Below are 17962 nucleotides of genomic sequence, written 5' to 3'. Positions count from 1 at the left end.
AATTCAATTAAAAACACCACTTGGGTTACACAGAAGCCAAGGAGAACCAGGACAAGGCGATCTAAAAAAGTGCTTTCCAAGGAAGTAAGTCTGACAAAGAGCATTACCCACTGATGGCAGAGGGGAACTCCTATTAGGCCGTATAGATGAGTTTTCAAATTGGCAATCTGTTTTGCAGAATCTGAGTATTAATCCTGAAGCAACTCATGTGAATCTTACTTCTGACCTTTTGTTTTTTTTGAGACAGTCTCACTCTGTCACCCAGGCTGGAGTGCAATGATGGCACGATCTCAGCTCATTGCAACCTCCACCTCCCAGGCTCAAGTGATTCTCCCACCTCAGACTCCTGAGCAGCTGGGACCACAGACACGTGCCACCACACTAATTTTTTGTATTTTTGGTAGAAGCAGGGTTTCGCCATGTTGCCCAGGTTGGTCTTGAACTAGGCTCAAGCGATCCACTCACTTCAGCCTCCCAAAGTGCTGGGATTAAAGCGTGAGCCGTCATACCCAGCCCTTTGAAAGTAATTCTAAGAGCAACAATGGATCAAGCTGGTAACCACCCATCAACACTCAGAAAAGCAGCCAGAGTAATTGAGATGCAGGGGAGGGGAGTATGAAATAAATGCCAATCAACCAAGCCAACTAAAAAGAAAAACAGGTACTGAAGAAAATGGTGATGCACTCCTGAACTGGGAGACCGAATGATATGATTTTGGTTTCATTTTAGTATGCAATAGTTACATATTATTTTCTCACTCCCCCAATGAGAGTAGGAAACAATTTCTGTGAACAGGATCAACACTGAGCCAGTGTTGCCCAACATGTTTCTTAGGATTCATAAGCCTTAGAAAGACATTACCCATTTTGGCTGCATTTAGCTTTCTCTGCCTGCAGTTTCTACTCTTAGTTGGTCTTTGCCCCTCCCTTCTTGACTCCTTGAGGTGCTTTTCCCTACCCAGAAAGGGGCTAATAAGTGGGGCATATGGGACTCCTTCAGTACACAACATCTCAGAGACAGAACCCTGCTCTGATGGACACAGTGCTGAACAATTCCTTTTTTTTTCTTTTTGAGACGGAGTCCCGCTCTGTCGCCCAGGCTGGAGTGCAATGACACGATCTCAGCTCACTGCAACCTCTGCCTCCTGGGTTCAAGCGATTCTCCTGCCTCAGCCTCCTGAGTAGCTGAGACTACAGGCTCGTGCCACCATGCCCAGCTAATTTTTGTATTTTTAGTAGAGCCGGGATTTCACTGTGTTAGCCAGGATGGTCTCGGTTTTCTGACCTTGTGATCCCCCTGCCTCGGCCTCCCAAAGTCCTAGGATTACAGATATGAGCCACTGCACCTGGCCAACATTTCCATCTTATGAGCTCATGAGATTCCTGGTTGACTCCAGGCTGGGAAAAAATGGGGCTAGGCTGTAAAGGGCTGTACAAAAGGTCCACCAGATGACAGCACTTTTGTCAGGATGTGCCCTTGGCCTTACTGTGAGGGGAGGGCCCACTGCCCTGCAACACTGAGATGGGTGGAAGCAGCACATGCAGTCGGGGGAAGAGAAGTCTCTTCATATGCACAGTGATTCAGGAGACTAGCTCCCTAAGAACAAAAGTCAGTCCCAGCTTCCCTGAGATGGAAAAGCACTTTGCATGAAGATGGTGATACAGTTTTGAAATTAACACTTGAAATTAGGCGTTCTAATGGTTTGTGGACAAAGGGGTTAGTTAAAAGCAGCCACCAGCACTCTGCCTCTAAGTTATATGCCACTATTTGCTTTAAATCACATCACAATCCCTTCTTGGCCTTTTTGCTAAGATCAAATGCAGTATCTGTTCTTATCAGTTTAATAAATCACATCACATATTTCCACTACTGTTTTCACACAGTTTATTCATAAGTTTAAAAGTTAAAATGTGGGCATTTTCCCCTAAAACAAATCATCCCCTGCCACTCCCCCACACAAAGACTCTCCCAACACTGCAGTTACTTCTCTTTACCCAGGCTTACCAAACATTCTTGCAAAACACACAGGAGTCAACACCCCAATTATTTGGTAATACAAAGAGACTACAAAGTTACACAAAAGAATCTCATTTACTTCCTTTCCACTAGCAGGCTATGAATGAAAGACTGAGAGGCAAACAAATCACCTTCATCCAGAGTTGAGACTTCCCTAACCTTTTTTCTTCCTCTAAGAGGTTAAAACCCAAAGCAGTTTCACTGACAACCGTAACTCTGATATTCCATTTTTCTCTTCTGAATGGCTAAGCTAGGACATACTTTCCTTTCAAAACTGATCTTCACAACCTCATTACTGGCAGAAAGCAGGCTCCCAGCTGCAGCTCGGCCACGATGCTCTGCAGCAGGCAAAGTTCCCACACAGGTGCAAATGATGCTTTAAGAGTTATCAAAACGTTTTAAAAAATAATGCATTAATATGGAGCCTCCACATTTTTCTGACAAAATTCCTCTAAAGGTGGTGGCAGCTGCGAAACAGAAGGCACTTTGTGCTATACAATTCAGAGGGTCTCTCATGAGAGAACGACACAGCAGAGAGACCCAATCCGCCTAAGTTGCAGGCGACCCTTTAGGGTGGGGAAGAGTATCCCCCAGGAAGGCATCTGCAAAGGAAAAAATTGTAATCATGATTCCAAGGCAAAATGGCTACTTAAAGTTGAGAGAGAAGAAATACCAAGAGAGAAGACAAAACATGGTTGTGCCAAGGACTGAGGAGTGAACTTTACAAAGACTTGTCAGCAGGCTCTACTTCTATTGGGCTGGTTCCTTCACCATTTCCAAAGAGGTTCTGGAGACCTTGCAGGAACAGGAAAAGCACCTTAGCCAAGAGGGTTCCAGGCCTCCTGCCTAGGCCTGGGCTCTCCTTGTTAAGTTCCCAGGAATAAACTGAGTTCCCGTTGGCAGCACTTGCAGGTATTGCTGGTCCACAGCAACATCTGTCTTAGGGATTTTCTGGTACAGCCGTGAAGAGAAAGTGAGGGTTTTCCACATAATCCGGGATTCCTTGGCAATGCCCAAAGACTTTCTGGGCCTTCTAAGAGCAACAATGGATCAAGCTGGTAACCCCCATCAACACTCAGAAAAGCAGCATGGATATTTTAGATGGGGACAGGGAGGAGATAAATCAATGGATTGACAGTCTTTATCTTAGTACCATATAATAAAGTGCACCATGAATGGAGGCTATAAGCCACTTGCCTGAGGCTGAGGTATGGGTAGAAACTACCATCACCACCCTCAGGGTGGTGGATCATTTCCTTCAGCCAGAATCCTGGCTGCTGAGACTGTCTTTATTGCTTTATTTCCTTAGTACTATGGAACTTTCAGCTATAAAGGAAATACTTGGTGGGCTTGGCAGATAGCGTGTCACAAAATCACAGGAATTGGCTGATATTCGATGACTATACAAGACAATCTCAATAATGTTGGATGATGGCTGTTTTTCCCCTTCATTCTGATGAACTTAGGAAAACTCAAGTTGTTTTTAAAACACCTACCAAATTGGCTCATGATGCTTCGGAAGAAGCAGGATAGCTGTTTATGGCCGATGCAGTAGAAATGGTTGTCTTTGTTTACAGTTTTTCAGATGCATTATGGAAGAAATCCTCTTACTATCACATTTCAGGAGACTTTACTATGACATACTGGTGGGTTCCATCAACTTCTTGGAAGCTCTTCAAGAGTGTGGGAGGAAAAGCATGATGTTGCACAAAGAACTCTGTTCCATGTAGGATTCCATGGCAAGAGAATTATTTTGCTGCTTTCATGTAGGAAGGTATTGCCCCCCTTGCAGTCAGGCCCTCAAAGCGCTTGTACGTGTAATTGATGAAGACCCAGTCTTTGTTCTTGTAGTCAGTCTCAGGGTGATTACTTGTGGCCACTGGGAAAGAAACAGATGTGAGAGTTGATTCACTGCTTTACCTCCAAAGGACTACTCATGGTGCTGAAGACGGCACTCTGAAGAACATACCAGTTTCTATTTGGCAAAGCTTATTTTTCACTCTATGAATATTCTTTTTTGTTTGTTTGTTTGTTTTTGTTTTTGAGACAGAGTCTCGCTCTGTTGCCAGGCTGGAGTGCAGTGGCACGATCTCGGCTCACTGTAACTTCTGCCTCCTGGGTTCAAGCAATTCTCCTGCCTCAGCCTTTCGAGAAGCTGGTACTACAGGCATGCACCACCACACCCAGCTAATTTTTGTATTTTTAGTAGAGATGAGGTTTCAGCACATTGGCCAGGATGGTCTCAATCTCTTGACCTCATGATCTGCCCACCTCGGCCTCCCAAAGTGCTGGGATTTCAGGCGTGAGCCACCGTGCCTGGCCTCATGCTATGAATTTTCTACATTTTCTTGCTCATGTTCTTTAAATCTCGTATTTCTTCACAAATTTTTTAATGTTTTATTTTCCCATTCCTGTCATTTCAGATTACCTAACACTCAGTAAATAACAAAGGAACAGATTTTTGTAACTTACCCAGTTGAGCAGCCTAAACATGGGAGCTGATATTCATTTTCCATTCACCAAGGTTTCACCACTACCTAGCATTAGAACTGGAAAAGTACTTACAAAGAACGTGAAGAACTGAAGTTCCTCTCCATGTTCACTACCCTGACTTGTAAACATCATCCCAAAATTGGGGGTAAATAATGTGCTTATAAGGCAGCAGGAGACAATGCTGGTGGTGTTACCTGTTGGCTTAAGAATATCAGATTCTGGAAACTCATCGAAGTTTGAAGTATCATCAATGCTTTTGATTTCAATAGATATTGCAGCAGGTCTCTCTCTGCCAAGAATACACATGCCAAAAATTACTAAGTTAGTAATCATATGGATCATACCACTCAAGTCTTTCTCCAAAAAAGACCCCTGGTCTGACATGAGAAGACTCTTCACTGGCAGGCAGCATTTATTTTCTCTGAAAAACTTACAAAAACTGACCAACCAAGCCAACTGACTGTACCCAAACAAAGTAAATTATGATTAAAAAAAAAAAAACTCAATCATTCATAGCTAGAAAAAAGACAAGAATAACTAAAACCTGAAGTTAGTGCAACTCCCCCAATGGCCTGTCCTGTCTACTAAAAAGGGAAACTGAGCCTCTAAATGTCCCCTTGTGTAGGGCTCTGCCCTTCTTCTACTGGAGGTGCCAACGAGTAGGATAGCTAAAAAAGTGGCAAAGGTAAAAAATTACAAGCAGCACATCAGAACACAATTATAAATAAATGAAAACTTCTTCACCTTCTATTTAATAACCAATGACTGCTGAATGAGAAGGTCTGGACTACAGCAGGTGGTCTAGGCTCTCATGGCTATTGGCCATAGTCTACGACCCCCACCATAAAAATTTTTACTCTCCCCTTTCCCTCTCCACTTTCACCCCTCCAATCTTTCCTCCACTCCTTTCTCCCTTCTCTATGTTTCAGTGATACCTTCCACCCTGTGGGCAGGAACAGGCCCGCTGGCGGGCCCTAAGAGGCTGCTGAGTTCTAGGTAAAGGGTAATACACTTCCTAGATGCTCCCTCCACCACAAAAAACAAAAGTTCACTTCACTTTGTAAATAACTGCTAGATTCAATATATTCCATGACACATGGCTGACAAAAAACTCAACGCCCAATCACCATGAATGAAAATCAGGAAAAGATCCTAAATCTCTAAGAAGCTCTCTTCCCTTACTTGGCTTGCCAATGATGGTCCTTCCAAATTATTATTAAGTAAACTAGAGACTTTCTGAAATAATTCTGAAAGTGTTTATATGGATATACCTGATATGTTCCCAGTCAACGCCTTCAAAAAAAGAGTTACTTTTTATTTCCTCAACTCCAGGAGCTCCAATTCTATGTTCCCATTCACAGCAGAATCTGGAAAAGACAGAGGCCTTTCAGCACACCTCAAGCAGTCTCTTCAGAAAAACTTTTTTTTTTTTGAGACAAGGTCTCACTCTGTCACCCAGGCTGGAGTGCAGTAGCACAATCAAGGCTCACTGCAGCTTCAACTTCCTGGGCTCAAGTGATCCTCCCATCTCAGCCTACCAAGTAGCTGGGACCACAGGTTCCACCATGCCCAGCCAATTTTTTTTTTTTTTAGAGGTGGAGTTTTGCTGTGTTGTCCAGGCTAGTCTCAAATTCCTGGGCTCAAGTGATCCCCCTGCCTCAGCCTCCCAAAATGCTGGGATTATAGGTGTGAGCCACCACACACAGCCTTTTTATTTGTTTAAAGAGAGGAAGAGGAGGAAACAGAAAGCAGATTCAGGAGATAATAACAGTTTAAAAAAAATGGAATTATTCATATGAAAAAGCTGAGAAAGAAGGTGGAGGGATGTTCTCTAATACCTCAAAATTAGATCCTTGGCCTTCTCAGAGATGGGAACTTCCGGAGGAAAAGTCAAAGTTTCTTTCCAGTTCATCACCTTCTTGTATGTCTCTTGAGGGGTCTCCGAACAGAAAGGTGGGTAGCCTGTAATAAAAAGGAACTTCGGAGCTTTTACACTCCAGAACTTTGAATCTGACCAAGATTACTCTCCTTAATACAATTCTATATGTCTTTTTTTTTTTTTTTTTGAGACAGGGTCTCACTCTGTTACCTAGGCTGAGTGTAGTGGTGCAATCATGGTTCACTGCAGCCTTGAATTCCTGCCTCAGCCTCCCCAGTAGGTGGGACTACAGAAGAGCACCACCACACCCAGCTGATTTTTTATTTTTCTTTTGTAAAGACAGAGTCTCGCTATATTGACCAGGCTTGTTTTGAACTCCTGGGTTTAAGCGATCCTACCGCCTCAACCTCCCAAAGTGCTGGGATTACAGGCATAAGCCACTGTGCCCGGCCCGATTCTGTATGTCTTTAATGACTACTGGATTACTCTGTATGGCCATCCCTCCATGACATAGACAGGATTTCCACTTATCCCAGAAAATATCTAAACCTATTTTTCATTTTCCCCCAAACTCCCAGACCCAAAGTGAAATCATGCTTCTGGTACCACTAGGAAGTCAGCTAATAGGTAGAGCTGGGAAAAGAAAGGAGGACATAAATAGAATTGCAGGTGTGGGAATCACCATGCCCAAAGAAGAAATGAAAGGATGAAACAGTATCATTCCATAAATACCCTTATATGGGTAAAGTACCAAATAACGTGAATAAGAAAAAAGCATAGATTTAAAAAGGACCACCATGCGTCTTTTTGAGAACTACAGGCAAGAAGACAAACACGCACACACCGTATCACCCCATCTTCCCTCCAGATGGTATACGCCCACCTCCAAAGGCATTGTTCCCATGTTCCTGAAGCCAAAGCAGCCAGATAGACTCACTCGGAACCAACAAGGGTATACTTGCTCGCTGGCACATGACCACCCCCACAGATGCGTCCCATAAACACAGAGATACACCAATACAATAAGAGGGAGAGAGGCCACAGGGTCCCATGATTTGAAGGCTTTGACAGAGGAAGGGGGCAGCATATTAGAAAAGTGAGGCAATGCCCAGTTAAAATGCTCTGCATACAACAGATGTTAATAAGTGCTAGTGACTGAAAGAGCTTCTAGATGGAGAAGATGAAGGTATAAGAGAAAGAAAAACATAAAAAATGATCAACAAAGCAATTGCAGGATGCCAGTAAGCCTAAGAATGGAGTGGGATACATCTTACTGAAAGAGTTGTCATCTGTCTAAAACAATTCACTTTGAAAGACAAGTGGGGAAATCACTTAGATCACTGCCAGTTGAAACAGAGGCTGATATCAATGTAGAAGTCTGTCACGGATGCACAGAAAAAGTCCTCTGAAACCATGCAACTTACCGATGAGCATCTCATACATGATCACCCCAAGCGACCACCAATCACAGAGCTTGTTGTACCCGGTCTGCATGAACACCTCAGGAGCAATGTAGTCAGGAGTGCCTACTGTGGAGAAGGCCTGAAACATGGACCACACATCAGGGAGGCCCAGCCAGGCAGGAGGTGCCCAGAGTTCTGTTCTAGAAACCAAAGGCTATGAATACCACCAGAAGCTACCCCCAAGCTGAATACGCGGGACTGCCCAGTAGCTTAACGGCAAGCTTGATTTGCCAAAGCACTTTCCAAAATGAACAAGAAAGCTTTGTTAATGAGGTGGGAGACCCTTCTTAACTATCAGTCACTACGGCGAAGGCATCTCTGTCATAATAACTAGTATTACAATTCACTGAGCACCCATTAAGTACCAGGCTCTGTACTTTATATATAACATGAGTTATATATACATATATATAAAATTTCATATACATGAGTTCATTTAATCCCGACAAAACTTTTCCAAGGAGGACCTTATTAGCCTAACTTTGCAGATACAATTTGATGCTCAAAATGGCTTTGCCCAAGACCCTAGAACTAGTCAGGTGGTACAGCCCAGATTAGAGATTAAGTATCTGGCTGCGAGCAGTGGCTCACGCCTGTAATCCCAGCATTTTGAGAGGCTGAAAGGTGGGTGGATCATGAGGTCAAGAGATCGAGACCATCCTGGCCAACATGGTGAAACCCAGTCTCTACTAAAAATACAAAAATTAGCTGGGCATGGTGGGGTGCACCTGTAGTACCAGCTTCTCAAAAGGCTGAGGCAGGAGAATCGCTTGAACCCAGGAGGCAGAAGTTGCAGTGAGCCGAGATCATGCCACTGCACTCCAGCCTGGTGACAGAGTGAGACTCTGTCTCAAAAAAAAAAAAAAAAAAAAAAAGATAGAAATTATAATATCTTACTCCAAACCATCCCTCTTTCTATGATACACATTCTTTGATTTGACACAATCATAAAGGGAAGCTTTATGATCAAAAGCTAAAGTTATATCCTATAAGTTAACATTTATAAATACCTATTTACCAAACGTAATTGTTTTTGTACATAGTTCTTGGATAACTGTTCTCTTTTTCTAAGAGACGGGGGTCTCCCTTTGTAGCCCAGGCTGGAGTGCAGTGGCACAATGATAGTTCACCTCAAACTCCTAGGCTCAAGAGATCTTCCCATGTCAGCCACCAGAGCAGCTACGACCATAGGTGCATGCCACCACACCTGGCTAATTTTTAAATTTTTTTGCAGAGATGGGGTTTTGCCATCTTGCCCAGACTCCTAGGCTCAAGTGATCTTCCCACCTCAGCCTCCCAAAGTGCTGGGATTATAGGTGTGAGCCACCATACTCGACCAAGAGAAACATTTTCTGCATCCCAGTATTCTACTCTAACATACCAGGACTGCAAAATAAGAGGAGAAAGTACAATCAAAGCCTCCTAATGTACTTAACATCTGAGGGCTTACCATGTGTAAGGCGCTGATCTAGGTGCTTTAAATATTATATATTATATAAATTTTTAAATTACAGTTGTATTGTTTTTTAAAACATGTATTATGAAATATTACAAACATATACAAAAAAGGAACAGACAATACAGACCCATTACTCGTATTAAAGAGATTAGTAATTTGCCATATTTGTCTCAGATCATGTCTTTTTTTTTTTTTGAGATGAACCACACCTGGCTAATTTTTTGTATTTTTAGTAGAGACAGGGTTTCACCACTTTGGCCAGGCTGGTCACGAACTCCTGACCTCAAGTGATCCACCCGCCTCCGCCTCCCAAAGTGCTGGGATTACAGGCATGAGCTGCCGCACCCGGCCCTGTTTGTCTTAACATTAGTTTTGAGATTTATTCACGTAATTCACTCTAGTTCACTCACTTCTCTGCTGTATGCTATACTGTTATATAAATTAATCACAATAGTTTTTATCCGTTCTTCTGTAATGGACAGTTACATTGCTTCCAGTATTTCACTATGACAAGTAACACCTGAATAAACATTCTTGTAATACCTTCTTGGGCACTGTGCAAGCATTTCTCTAGAGTATAAACTAGAATATTGCTGAGCCTTGGGTTATAAGCATCTAAACTTGAAGTATCTTCCAAGTCCTCCAAAGTAGTTAGTCCCTATTTAAACCAATCCTGGTGGGGATTAGCTTCTGGTGCTCCACATCTCACCAAGACTTGGCTTTGTCAGATTTTTAATTTTTATTTTTACCAATCTGATGAATATGAAATGGGACCTTTTTTTCTTTTTAAGCGATGGGATCTTGCTCTGTCACCCAGGCTGGAGTGCAGTGGTATGATCACAGCTCACTGTAGCCTTGAAATCCTGGCCTCAAGGGATTCTCCTGCCTCAGCCTTCTGAGTAGCTGGGACTCTAGGGATGTGCCAGCATGGCTGGGATCTTGTTTTAATTTGCATTTACTTTATCTCAAGTAGGGCTGAGCACACTCGTATTTTAATTAGCCATCCAGGTTTTTACTATGAATTCCTGTTCAGATCCTTTGTCCATTAGTATTTGCTTAAGTTGTGTTGTCTTTTTCTTATTGATTCATAGGAATTCTGTATGAATTCAGGACATTAATCTGTTTAAGATATTTGTATACTGCAAATATCTTCTCCCAGAATGAGGCTTGTTATTTTTATTGTGATTTTTTTTTAATGAAGTAGTATTTGTTACCAAAATATGTCACATATATACATGTGTTAATTACATACATTATCAAATTATAATGCATAATCATGAAAATGAATACCCATGAGTTCAACTGAAGAACCAAGTAATAACAATATTAAGCTAAACATGTACTCCTCCCCGTCTCTCCTGCTTCTCTTAACCACTATGCCGAATTTCATGTTTTGTCACTCCTTAGCTTTTAAAAAGAATTTTGCCAGGTATCTCTCTAAATGAGATTTTATTTTTGAGCTTTATTAAAATGGTACCATTCTATATACAGTCTTCTGTTATTAGATTCTTCCTCTCAACTTTATGTTTCTAAAATTGATTCACGCTGTCACACGTAGCTGTAGTTCAATTATTTTTACTGCTGCAAAATATTCTATTCCAGAATGTAACTATTTTCCTGTGGATGGACACTGGGTTATTCCCAGTCTTTTGCTATTATGAAAATGCAATAAACATTCTTCTGCATGTCTCCCGGTTCACATGTGCAATTTCTCCAGGGCTTATGACTAGGGGTAGAATTGCAGCGCTGTAGGGTGTACACACGAACTCTGAAAGGTAATTCCAAAGTAGCTGTACCGTGTGGCTTGTCTTTTCATTTCTTTGTGTCTTTTGATATACAGAAGGTTTTTTTTCCTTAAAGTAATAAAATAAACCAACTTTTTCCTCTATGAGCTGTACTTCTTGCACCTTATTTAAGAAATCCTTCTTTACTCTGAGGTCATAAAGATACTGCCCTGTATTTTCTTTAAAAATTTTTAAAGTTTAATTTCTCATCTAGAGTTGACTTGCATATACTGTACGGTAGGGATCCATTTTTTCCATATAGCTAAGTGTATGCATGTGTGTGTATATATATGTATAATATATATTTAAATGCAGATATTAAATAACACAAATACCAGTGTTGTCTTTTGTCTTTAAGCTTTAAAGACTGAAACGTGGATTAGGCCCTCTCCAAGAATTTTCATTCTAATCATAAAGGTAAGAATACAAATACCCTTTAATTTAGAGACGAGGTTTACTCTACCAAAGATGAATGTAAATCTAAGCAGATCTTACTTGTTCAAAGATTTCCATGATAAAACCAGAGGTCTACTGCCAGAGGAAAAGAACTCCTTCAAGCTACCAATGCATTAAAAAGAAAAACTCTTAAGAGTTATAAAATATAGCAAACAGCAGGCTCACACCTGTCAAGGTAAAAGTATTGCTCTTATTCCAGAAACTAGAGTCTGCCGTAGGAGCTCACTCGTATTTTACCACACTTTTTACCACACTGTCTGTACCAGGTGTGTCCTTTCCAATCTAAGGACTGCCCCCTTCCCAAACCTTTGTAGTTTTCCACACCAGGGTGTCTTCCAACTCCAACCTCATAAATCTGTACTCCAGTTTTTCCTTTTCTTGTCTGGGTATTTCAAGTGTCAATGAAAGCTGCAATCTGGAATAGCTCCGTCGGTTGTTAACAGTCATTTCAACCAAATGTGTTCTAACCTTATGATTTTGTGTCAGGGTTTTAAGAGAAATAAAGCAATTTAATTTCCTAATCACTTCTGTAAATCCTACCCTAAAAAAATAAACTGACCAAGATCGGATGCCTATGTGTCTATTATCTTTCATATCTGCGATTAACTTAAAGCTGACTCATATTAATCAGGTACTAGGGCCTAATGTTATATAGGACCACATAACAATTTAAAACATTACAATATTATTTAAGCAGCCAAGGAATGAAGCTAAAGCCTCTACTTTTTTTAGTGATTCCCAATGGACTAAAAAGTAATAGGCTGGGTAGGAATTACATATGTTAGGCTTAACCTAGAGCAGTAAATTTATATTAAGTATTAACGAATATCTATCTTCAGCTTGGTACTACCTGAACGGGATCACTTAGAAAAGGTCAAAGTAACACAGTTAATTAACATTTAGAAGACTGAGAGGTGGCTTCATTTTCTTCAAGTTATGAAAAGAGATAATATGAGGATGACCTTAATTTACACTTTCCCATTTCTACTGCATGTAGTATAAAAAGGCAAGAACCTTAATCACAGCATCAGGGCCTTAAGTTTATTGAGATTTTCAAAAATGTTTTTAACTATTAAATGACATTTAACTGCAAACACGAAAATTGTGAAACTGCTTTCCTTATAGAACTACAGAAATGGTTCCTCTAATCATGACAAGACCCTTGGGTACACATCAAGAGCACAAAGCTTGTCTTGGAATATAAGGGACAATTCAAGACACTTAAGCCTTATCCCCAAAATACTTGTTAGTACAGGAGCCAAAGGTTAAATGCTGGCCTGCTTGAAAAAAAAAAAAAAAAGAAAGAAAGAAAGAAAAGAAAAGAACAGAAATCACAGATTCCTCACCTTCTGTTTCCAAAAAATAGGTAAGTATTAGTTGCCCAACAATGCAGGAGCTATTATTTAAGACATAACCTCTTTGTGGAAGTTCTCAACATTCACTGCACAGTAGAATCAGTCTTTTAAAAATCAGATACGATACCCAGAGTATATCCCAGACCAACTGAATCATAATCTCTGTGGGTGGAACCTGGACATCAACATGTTCTGAAGTTCCCCAAGTGATTCTGTTGTGCAGCCAAGGTTAAAAACTACTTCTCTGTGGAGAGACATAATAGAAGCACCTGACCAAATTTGTTCCTGACATTCCCTAATCCTCAACAAGATACATAAAATATTTTTCAACCACATACAGAATTCAGAAGTTTAAAGAGTAGCAGAGTTCCCAAGGAAGGGAGACTGTTTTGTAACTAACTGTCCTAAACTGAAGATTTCCCAAGTAAATGTTGTCTGAGGCCCCACTGATGGGTGGGCTTCAAATAAATCAAAACGAATGCACAACTTTCCTTTGACTCTTTCTTAAACCATCCCATAGGTTTCCATTTTCACATGTAACTGACATCCACCTATTAGTGACTTACTAAGAGTGTTATTAAAGGTACTCTAGAGAACTATAAATCAGTATTGCACTAGGAATTCTAACTGAAACACAGTATTTGGTAAACTTGCCAAGTTACTACCATATATGTGGACAAACAGAAGTGCTGCCATTTCTAGACAACACATTTGCATGACCATCATTCCAAGTTAGTCAGTTTTCCATTGCTGCTATTCTGCTTTCCAATGACCAAATGTTAGTTTGGCTTTACCCATCATCAGTTTCATTTGCTATGGGTTTCTTGCAAAGCTTAAGAATATAGTGATACACATTTCTATTATCTGGCCAATAACTCCAGTAACTGGACACCAGAACATGTACACTGTACTTCAAACAAGAACCAATTAATCAGCTATTGCTAAAAAATAAATTCTGCCTAGACAGCAATATTTCACTGGTAAATTTGTACTTCCAACATACTATCAAGGTAAACACAATGTTTCTTATTTTCAGCCTGTAGGACATAATTTTACATGGGCACAAAATCAAATGCATATAAATAAGCATTCCCCTTATATTTCTCTCCAATCTTTATAAGTAGGTTCTTTTTCACATCACAAAGTCAGAAAGTGTGAGGCAAATGAATTGAGGAGTCTTGATTTGCCCTTGCCCAAGTGGATCAAAATTTTTAAGAAGTTTGAGAACTGATGCCTGAAAACTCTAGGTAGGTATTTGTACTTAGTTTTGAGAGGTCTCCAACTTAAATACAACCCCCTTACCACTACAAAAATAAAGAAAAGGTGGGCCAGGAAGGAAAGGTATTGTTACCAAGCTAAAAGGTCAGAATGAGGTCACCCACGGAAAATGTCACAATGAAAACAACCTAATATTACCTGTCCTCCTTCAAAAGATTCCTTTGGGTCCTATCAACCTAACAACAGCACTCTCTTTAGGTAATCTTAAAAGCAAGGGACACATTGCAAATACCTGTCAAATGCAATTTTATGTGCAAATCTTTAGAACTTATACATACTTCGTTTGTAGCATTTCAGAAGCCACAGATATTACTTACTAGCTGACGTCTATTTCTTTTCCAGGTTTCTGCTTTCCTTTTGGAATTCATGTTCTGGAAAGCTGAAAGTAGAGAATACAAGCTGCGGTCAAAGTTCAGACCAAACTGTTTACTACTTTTTTTAGTAGGCTCTTTCAAGTCATATGAAACCCTAAAGTCTTGCTTTCTTTCTACTCATACATCAAAAGCTCCAGATGACACGTATCCTAGTAAGTTTACAGTAAGCCCAAATCAGAGGCTGTAAAGCATTAACTTAAAAGACTCACACAGGGTTGTAAAAGGTACTCCCATGTGGATCAAGTGGCCACAGAGGATACAGGACTTAATCAGAATTACAGGGAATTCAGTCTCAACTAGAACCGAGGTCCTAACGTAGACCTACAACAGTCACAATTTCTCAAAATTACCATCAATTTTCCAAGTAGTAGTAACTTATATGATCAGGGACATCTGAATTTATAATACATGATTTGACATAAGCTTTTCTAGGATGAAATGTAATTTTACCACACAGTTGTCAATGATATCATAGTGTTCAAGTGGAAGTGACTGTCATAAGGATAAACTTCTTTCTGTCATGAAGGAAAGAAGCACCCAGGATAAACCTAGCCCAGAGCTGTTCCCAGGAGTTTTTCCTCTACTACTTCTGGTTGCCTGTCCCATACTCATCCCCAGTGACCTTCCCAGTAGACCTCTAAAGAAGACCCCTTTCAACCTCTGTCTTCACACATTTGGTACCATTCATTCATCTTGCCTCACCAGACAACACAAATCACAGGCAAACCTGGGAAGGTATTTTTATTCTCTACACACTCATGCTGTGAGAATCTCCTATCTGTCCTGCATAATTTGGTTACAAGGGAAACAGCTCTTCTAGGCCCAGTTAGAATGAAAAGGCTAACGTAATTGTTACTACTTACTGAAATCACTGGGGAGGCTGTGGTTCAGATTCCTATAAAATTCTGTCCTATGTGCTTTTTTCAGTCCTGTGCAAAGACCAAAGTCAGAAAGTTTCACATGGCCCTATGGGGAAGAAACAAGGTGACAGATGGATGAGTATTCTTGGAGGTAGAACAGAACATTACCTTCTACTCCTTCCAGCATCCATTACAGCTCTACAGCCACAGTACACTGCTCCTTCTTTTATTATAGGAAAAATCATGTAATTGCAGATAAAATTTTTTTTTTTTTTTTTTTTTTTTTTTTTTTTTTTTTGAGACGGAGTCTCGCTCTGTCGCCCAGGCTGGGGTGCAGTGGCCAGATCTCAGCTCACTGCAAGCTCCGCCTCCCGGGTTTACGCCATTCTCCTGCCTCAGCCTCCTGAGTAGCTGGGACTACAGGCGCCCGCAACCTCGCCCGGCTAGTTTTTCTGTATTTTTTAGTAGAGACGGGGTTTCACCGTGTTAGCCAGGATAGTCTCGATCTCCTGACCTCGTGATCCGCCCGTCTCGGCCTCCCAAAGTGCTGGGATTACAGGCTTGAGCCACCGCGCCCGGCCAAAATTTTTTTAAAATCCCAAATCCTATTATACTAATAAAGCTATTTTCATTTCTGCATATCATCTTTGGTTTTATCCAAATACTGATTTTTAAACACAGGTCTTGACCCCTCCTTAGCATCTAGAGACAATTTTATTACTTCTTTAACTCAATCAAATATTCCTCTCTGTTTCTATATGGTCTTCAGTTTTTTTTTGAGACATGGTCTTGCTGTGTCACCCAAGCTGAAGTATAGTGACGTGATCATGGCTCCCCGCAGTCTTGACCTCCCAGGCTCAAGCGATCCTCCCATCTCAGCTTCCTGAGTAGCTGAGACCTCAGGTGCGTGCCACCACGTCCGACTAATTTTTTTTATTTTTTGGAGATAAAGGGTTTCCCTATGTTTCCCAGGTTGGTCTCAAACTCCTGAGGTCAAGTGATCCTCCCATCCCAGCCTCCCAAAGTTCTGAGATTATAGGCATGTACCACACCTGGCCAAAATTACCACTTTAAAGGTCTCCATAATATTCAATTAACTTGGCACTTCATTGTTTACCTTACCATCCCCTAATACTGGATGTGCATTTCATTTTCAATTCTTAGCTCTCATACAACATGGATTATCAGGTGCCCTCTGACAGTCCATATTCCCAGACCTAACCGGGCATGATTCAGGATGACCTTAATAAATCGTTGTTAAATGAAGAGTAAATCTTTTCAAAATTGTTCATATAGCTTTTTCTCCTCTTATTCCATTGGAATAAATTCCAGCAGTAAACTATTTCAAAGACAAAGGGAATAAATATTATTGGATAGTCCTTGATAAATGCTACTCCCACGAGATCCTTGGGCTTCTAGCTGGAAGCCTCTGTGGTCACTGGTGCCTTTTACCCGAGTTTTACTCAGGTCCGCTGGGCTCATTCCACCCACTCAGCCTGGCAGGCTTGTGCTACCAGCCCAGATCCCAGGTCTGCCAAGGGCAAGACAAGCAGAGAGGCAAGGAGTGTGTGAGTGCAGGGTCCAGCTACTGCATACAGCCAGGCACACTGGCGGCCACTGCACACAGCCAGGCACAGCAGGCAGCTCCAGGCGCCAGCACAGGTGCTGGCTCCATGCAAGCCTGCAGTTGGATGAGATGCACTGCAAGCAGCTTCTGCAGTGGGCACCTGCATATGGACGAGGGGAATGTAGTGGCACCTGGAAGCTTGGAGATGCCAGAAACTGCAGAGCCCTAAAGAGGGTGTCACAGCCCTGGCTCAGGAAGCCCCTAGGTCTGAGCTCCCAGAAGGGCCACAGCGCTTCTCTCCTTCTTGTTGCCTGCAACACGGCAAGCAAGGGGACATATTTCAGCCCTGTTCGTGTTACAGCTCTTTCAGCCCCACCATTTGGCGGGTCCCAGGTTTTTGTCCCGCATTCAGGAAGAATGAGGTATACGGACAACTGGAGGGTGAGCAAGGTGAAGAGGAGCTTTATTGAGTGACAGTACAGCTCTCAAGAGACCCCAAGTGGGTTGCTCCTTTCCGCTGGCAGGTCGTCCTGGCATCTGTGCAGCCTCAGTGCAGAAAAGACCCAGAGTGGTACCTCCCATACACAGGCAGTTCATCCCATCTGTAGGGATTCGGTAAGTGTGGTGGGAAAAATTGTAGAAAGATGCAAACCTTCTTAGAAGGCCAGGAAGTTTTACAAAAGCTTCAGAAAAGGATTTGGCTGAAGGCATTCAGATTCTCTTATCCGGTGCCTAAAGGCTTAGGTTAGATAACAAGGGGATGTAAAGAAACTGATCTAGATAAGTTAGTTTACTTAGGCCTCAGAACCTGGCCTTTAATAATCGAAATGCAGGACTGCTCTCTCCGGAGATGGGGTGGGGTTGGGGGGGGGGGGACAACCATGTTAATTACCCACAAGTGTGTTGACTGAGGCCTTTGTCATTAAATCTGTACTAAATAGTTGCCTGCAGCACCAGCTTTTCAGGGCCGAGGCTGCT

At 41.6% G+C, this 17962-nt stretch overlaps 1 protein-coding gene and 1 pseudogene across 13 annotated transcripts in view; one reads left to right on the top strand and one right to left on the bottom strand.

Moving 5' to 3' along the window:
• Positions 1–1787: 1787 nt before the first annotated feature.
• On the top strand, positions 1788–1923 carry LOC123573290 (U2 spliceosomal RNA; annotated as a pseudogene).
• The window catches only part of STK38 (serine/threonine kinase 38), a 55389-nt gene continuing 39294 nt past the window's right edge, over positions 1868–17962 (bottom strand). For 10 of the 13 annotated variants that reach the window (XM_074038226.1, XM_074038224.1, XM_074038225.1 and 7 more), the window contains 7 exons: positions 15421–15523; positions 14501–14562; positions 7813–7930; positions 6348–6471; positions 5781–5876; positions 4704–4798; positions 1868–3895 (listed from right to left, as the gene is read on the bottom strand). In XM_074038226.1, the coding sequence (XP_073894327.1) occupies positions 3765–3895; positions 4704–4798; positions 5781–5876; positions 6348–6471; positions 7813–7930; positions 14501–14562; positions 15421–15523 (729 nt within the window). In that variant the 3' untranslated portion in view covers positions 1868–3764. The remainder of the gene's footprint in view (positions 3896–4703; positions 4799–5780; positions 5877–6347; positions 6472–7812; positions 7931–14500; positions 14563–15420; positions 15524–17962) is intronic. The other 3 variants (XR_012433845.1, XR_012433844.1, XR_012433843.1) reach the window with 1 other exon arrangement.

The sequence above is a fragment of the Macaca fascicularis genome, chromosome 4, assembly GCF_037993035.2.
Source record: "Macaca fascicularis isolate 582-1 chromosome 4, T2T-MFA8v1.1".
Lineage (NCBI taxonomy): Eukaryota > Metazoa > Chordata > Mammalia > Primates > Cercopithecidae > Macaca > Macaca fascicularis.
The sequence above is the reverse complement of the archived record's forward strand: the minus strand, read 5'-3'. Positions and strand labels throughout refer to the sequence as shown.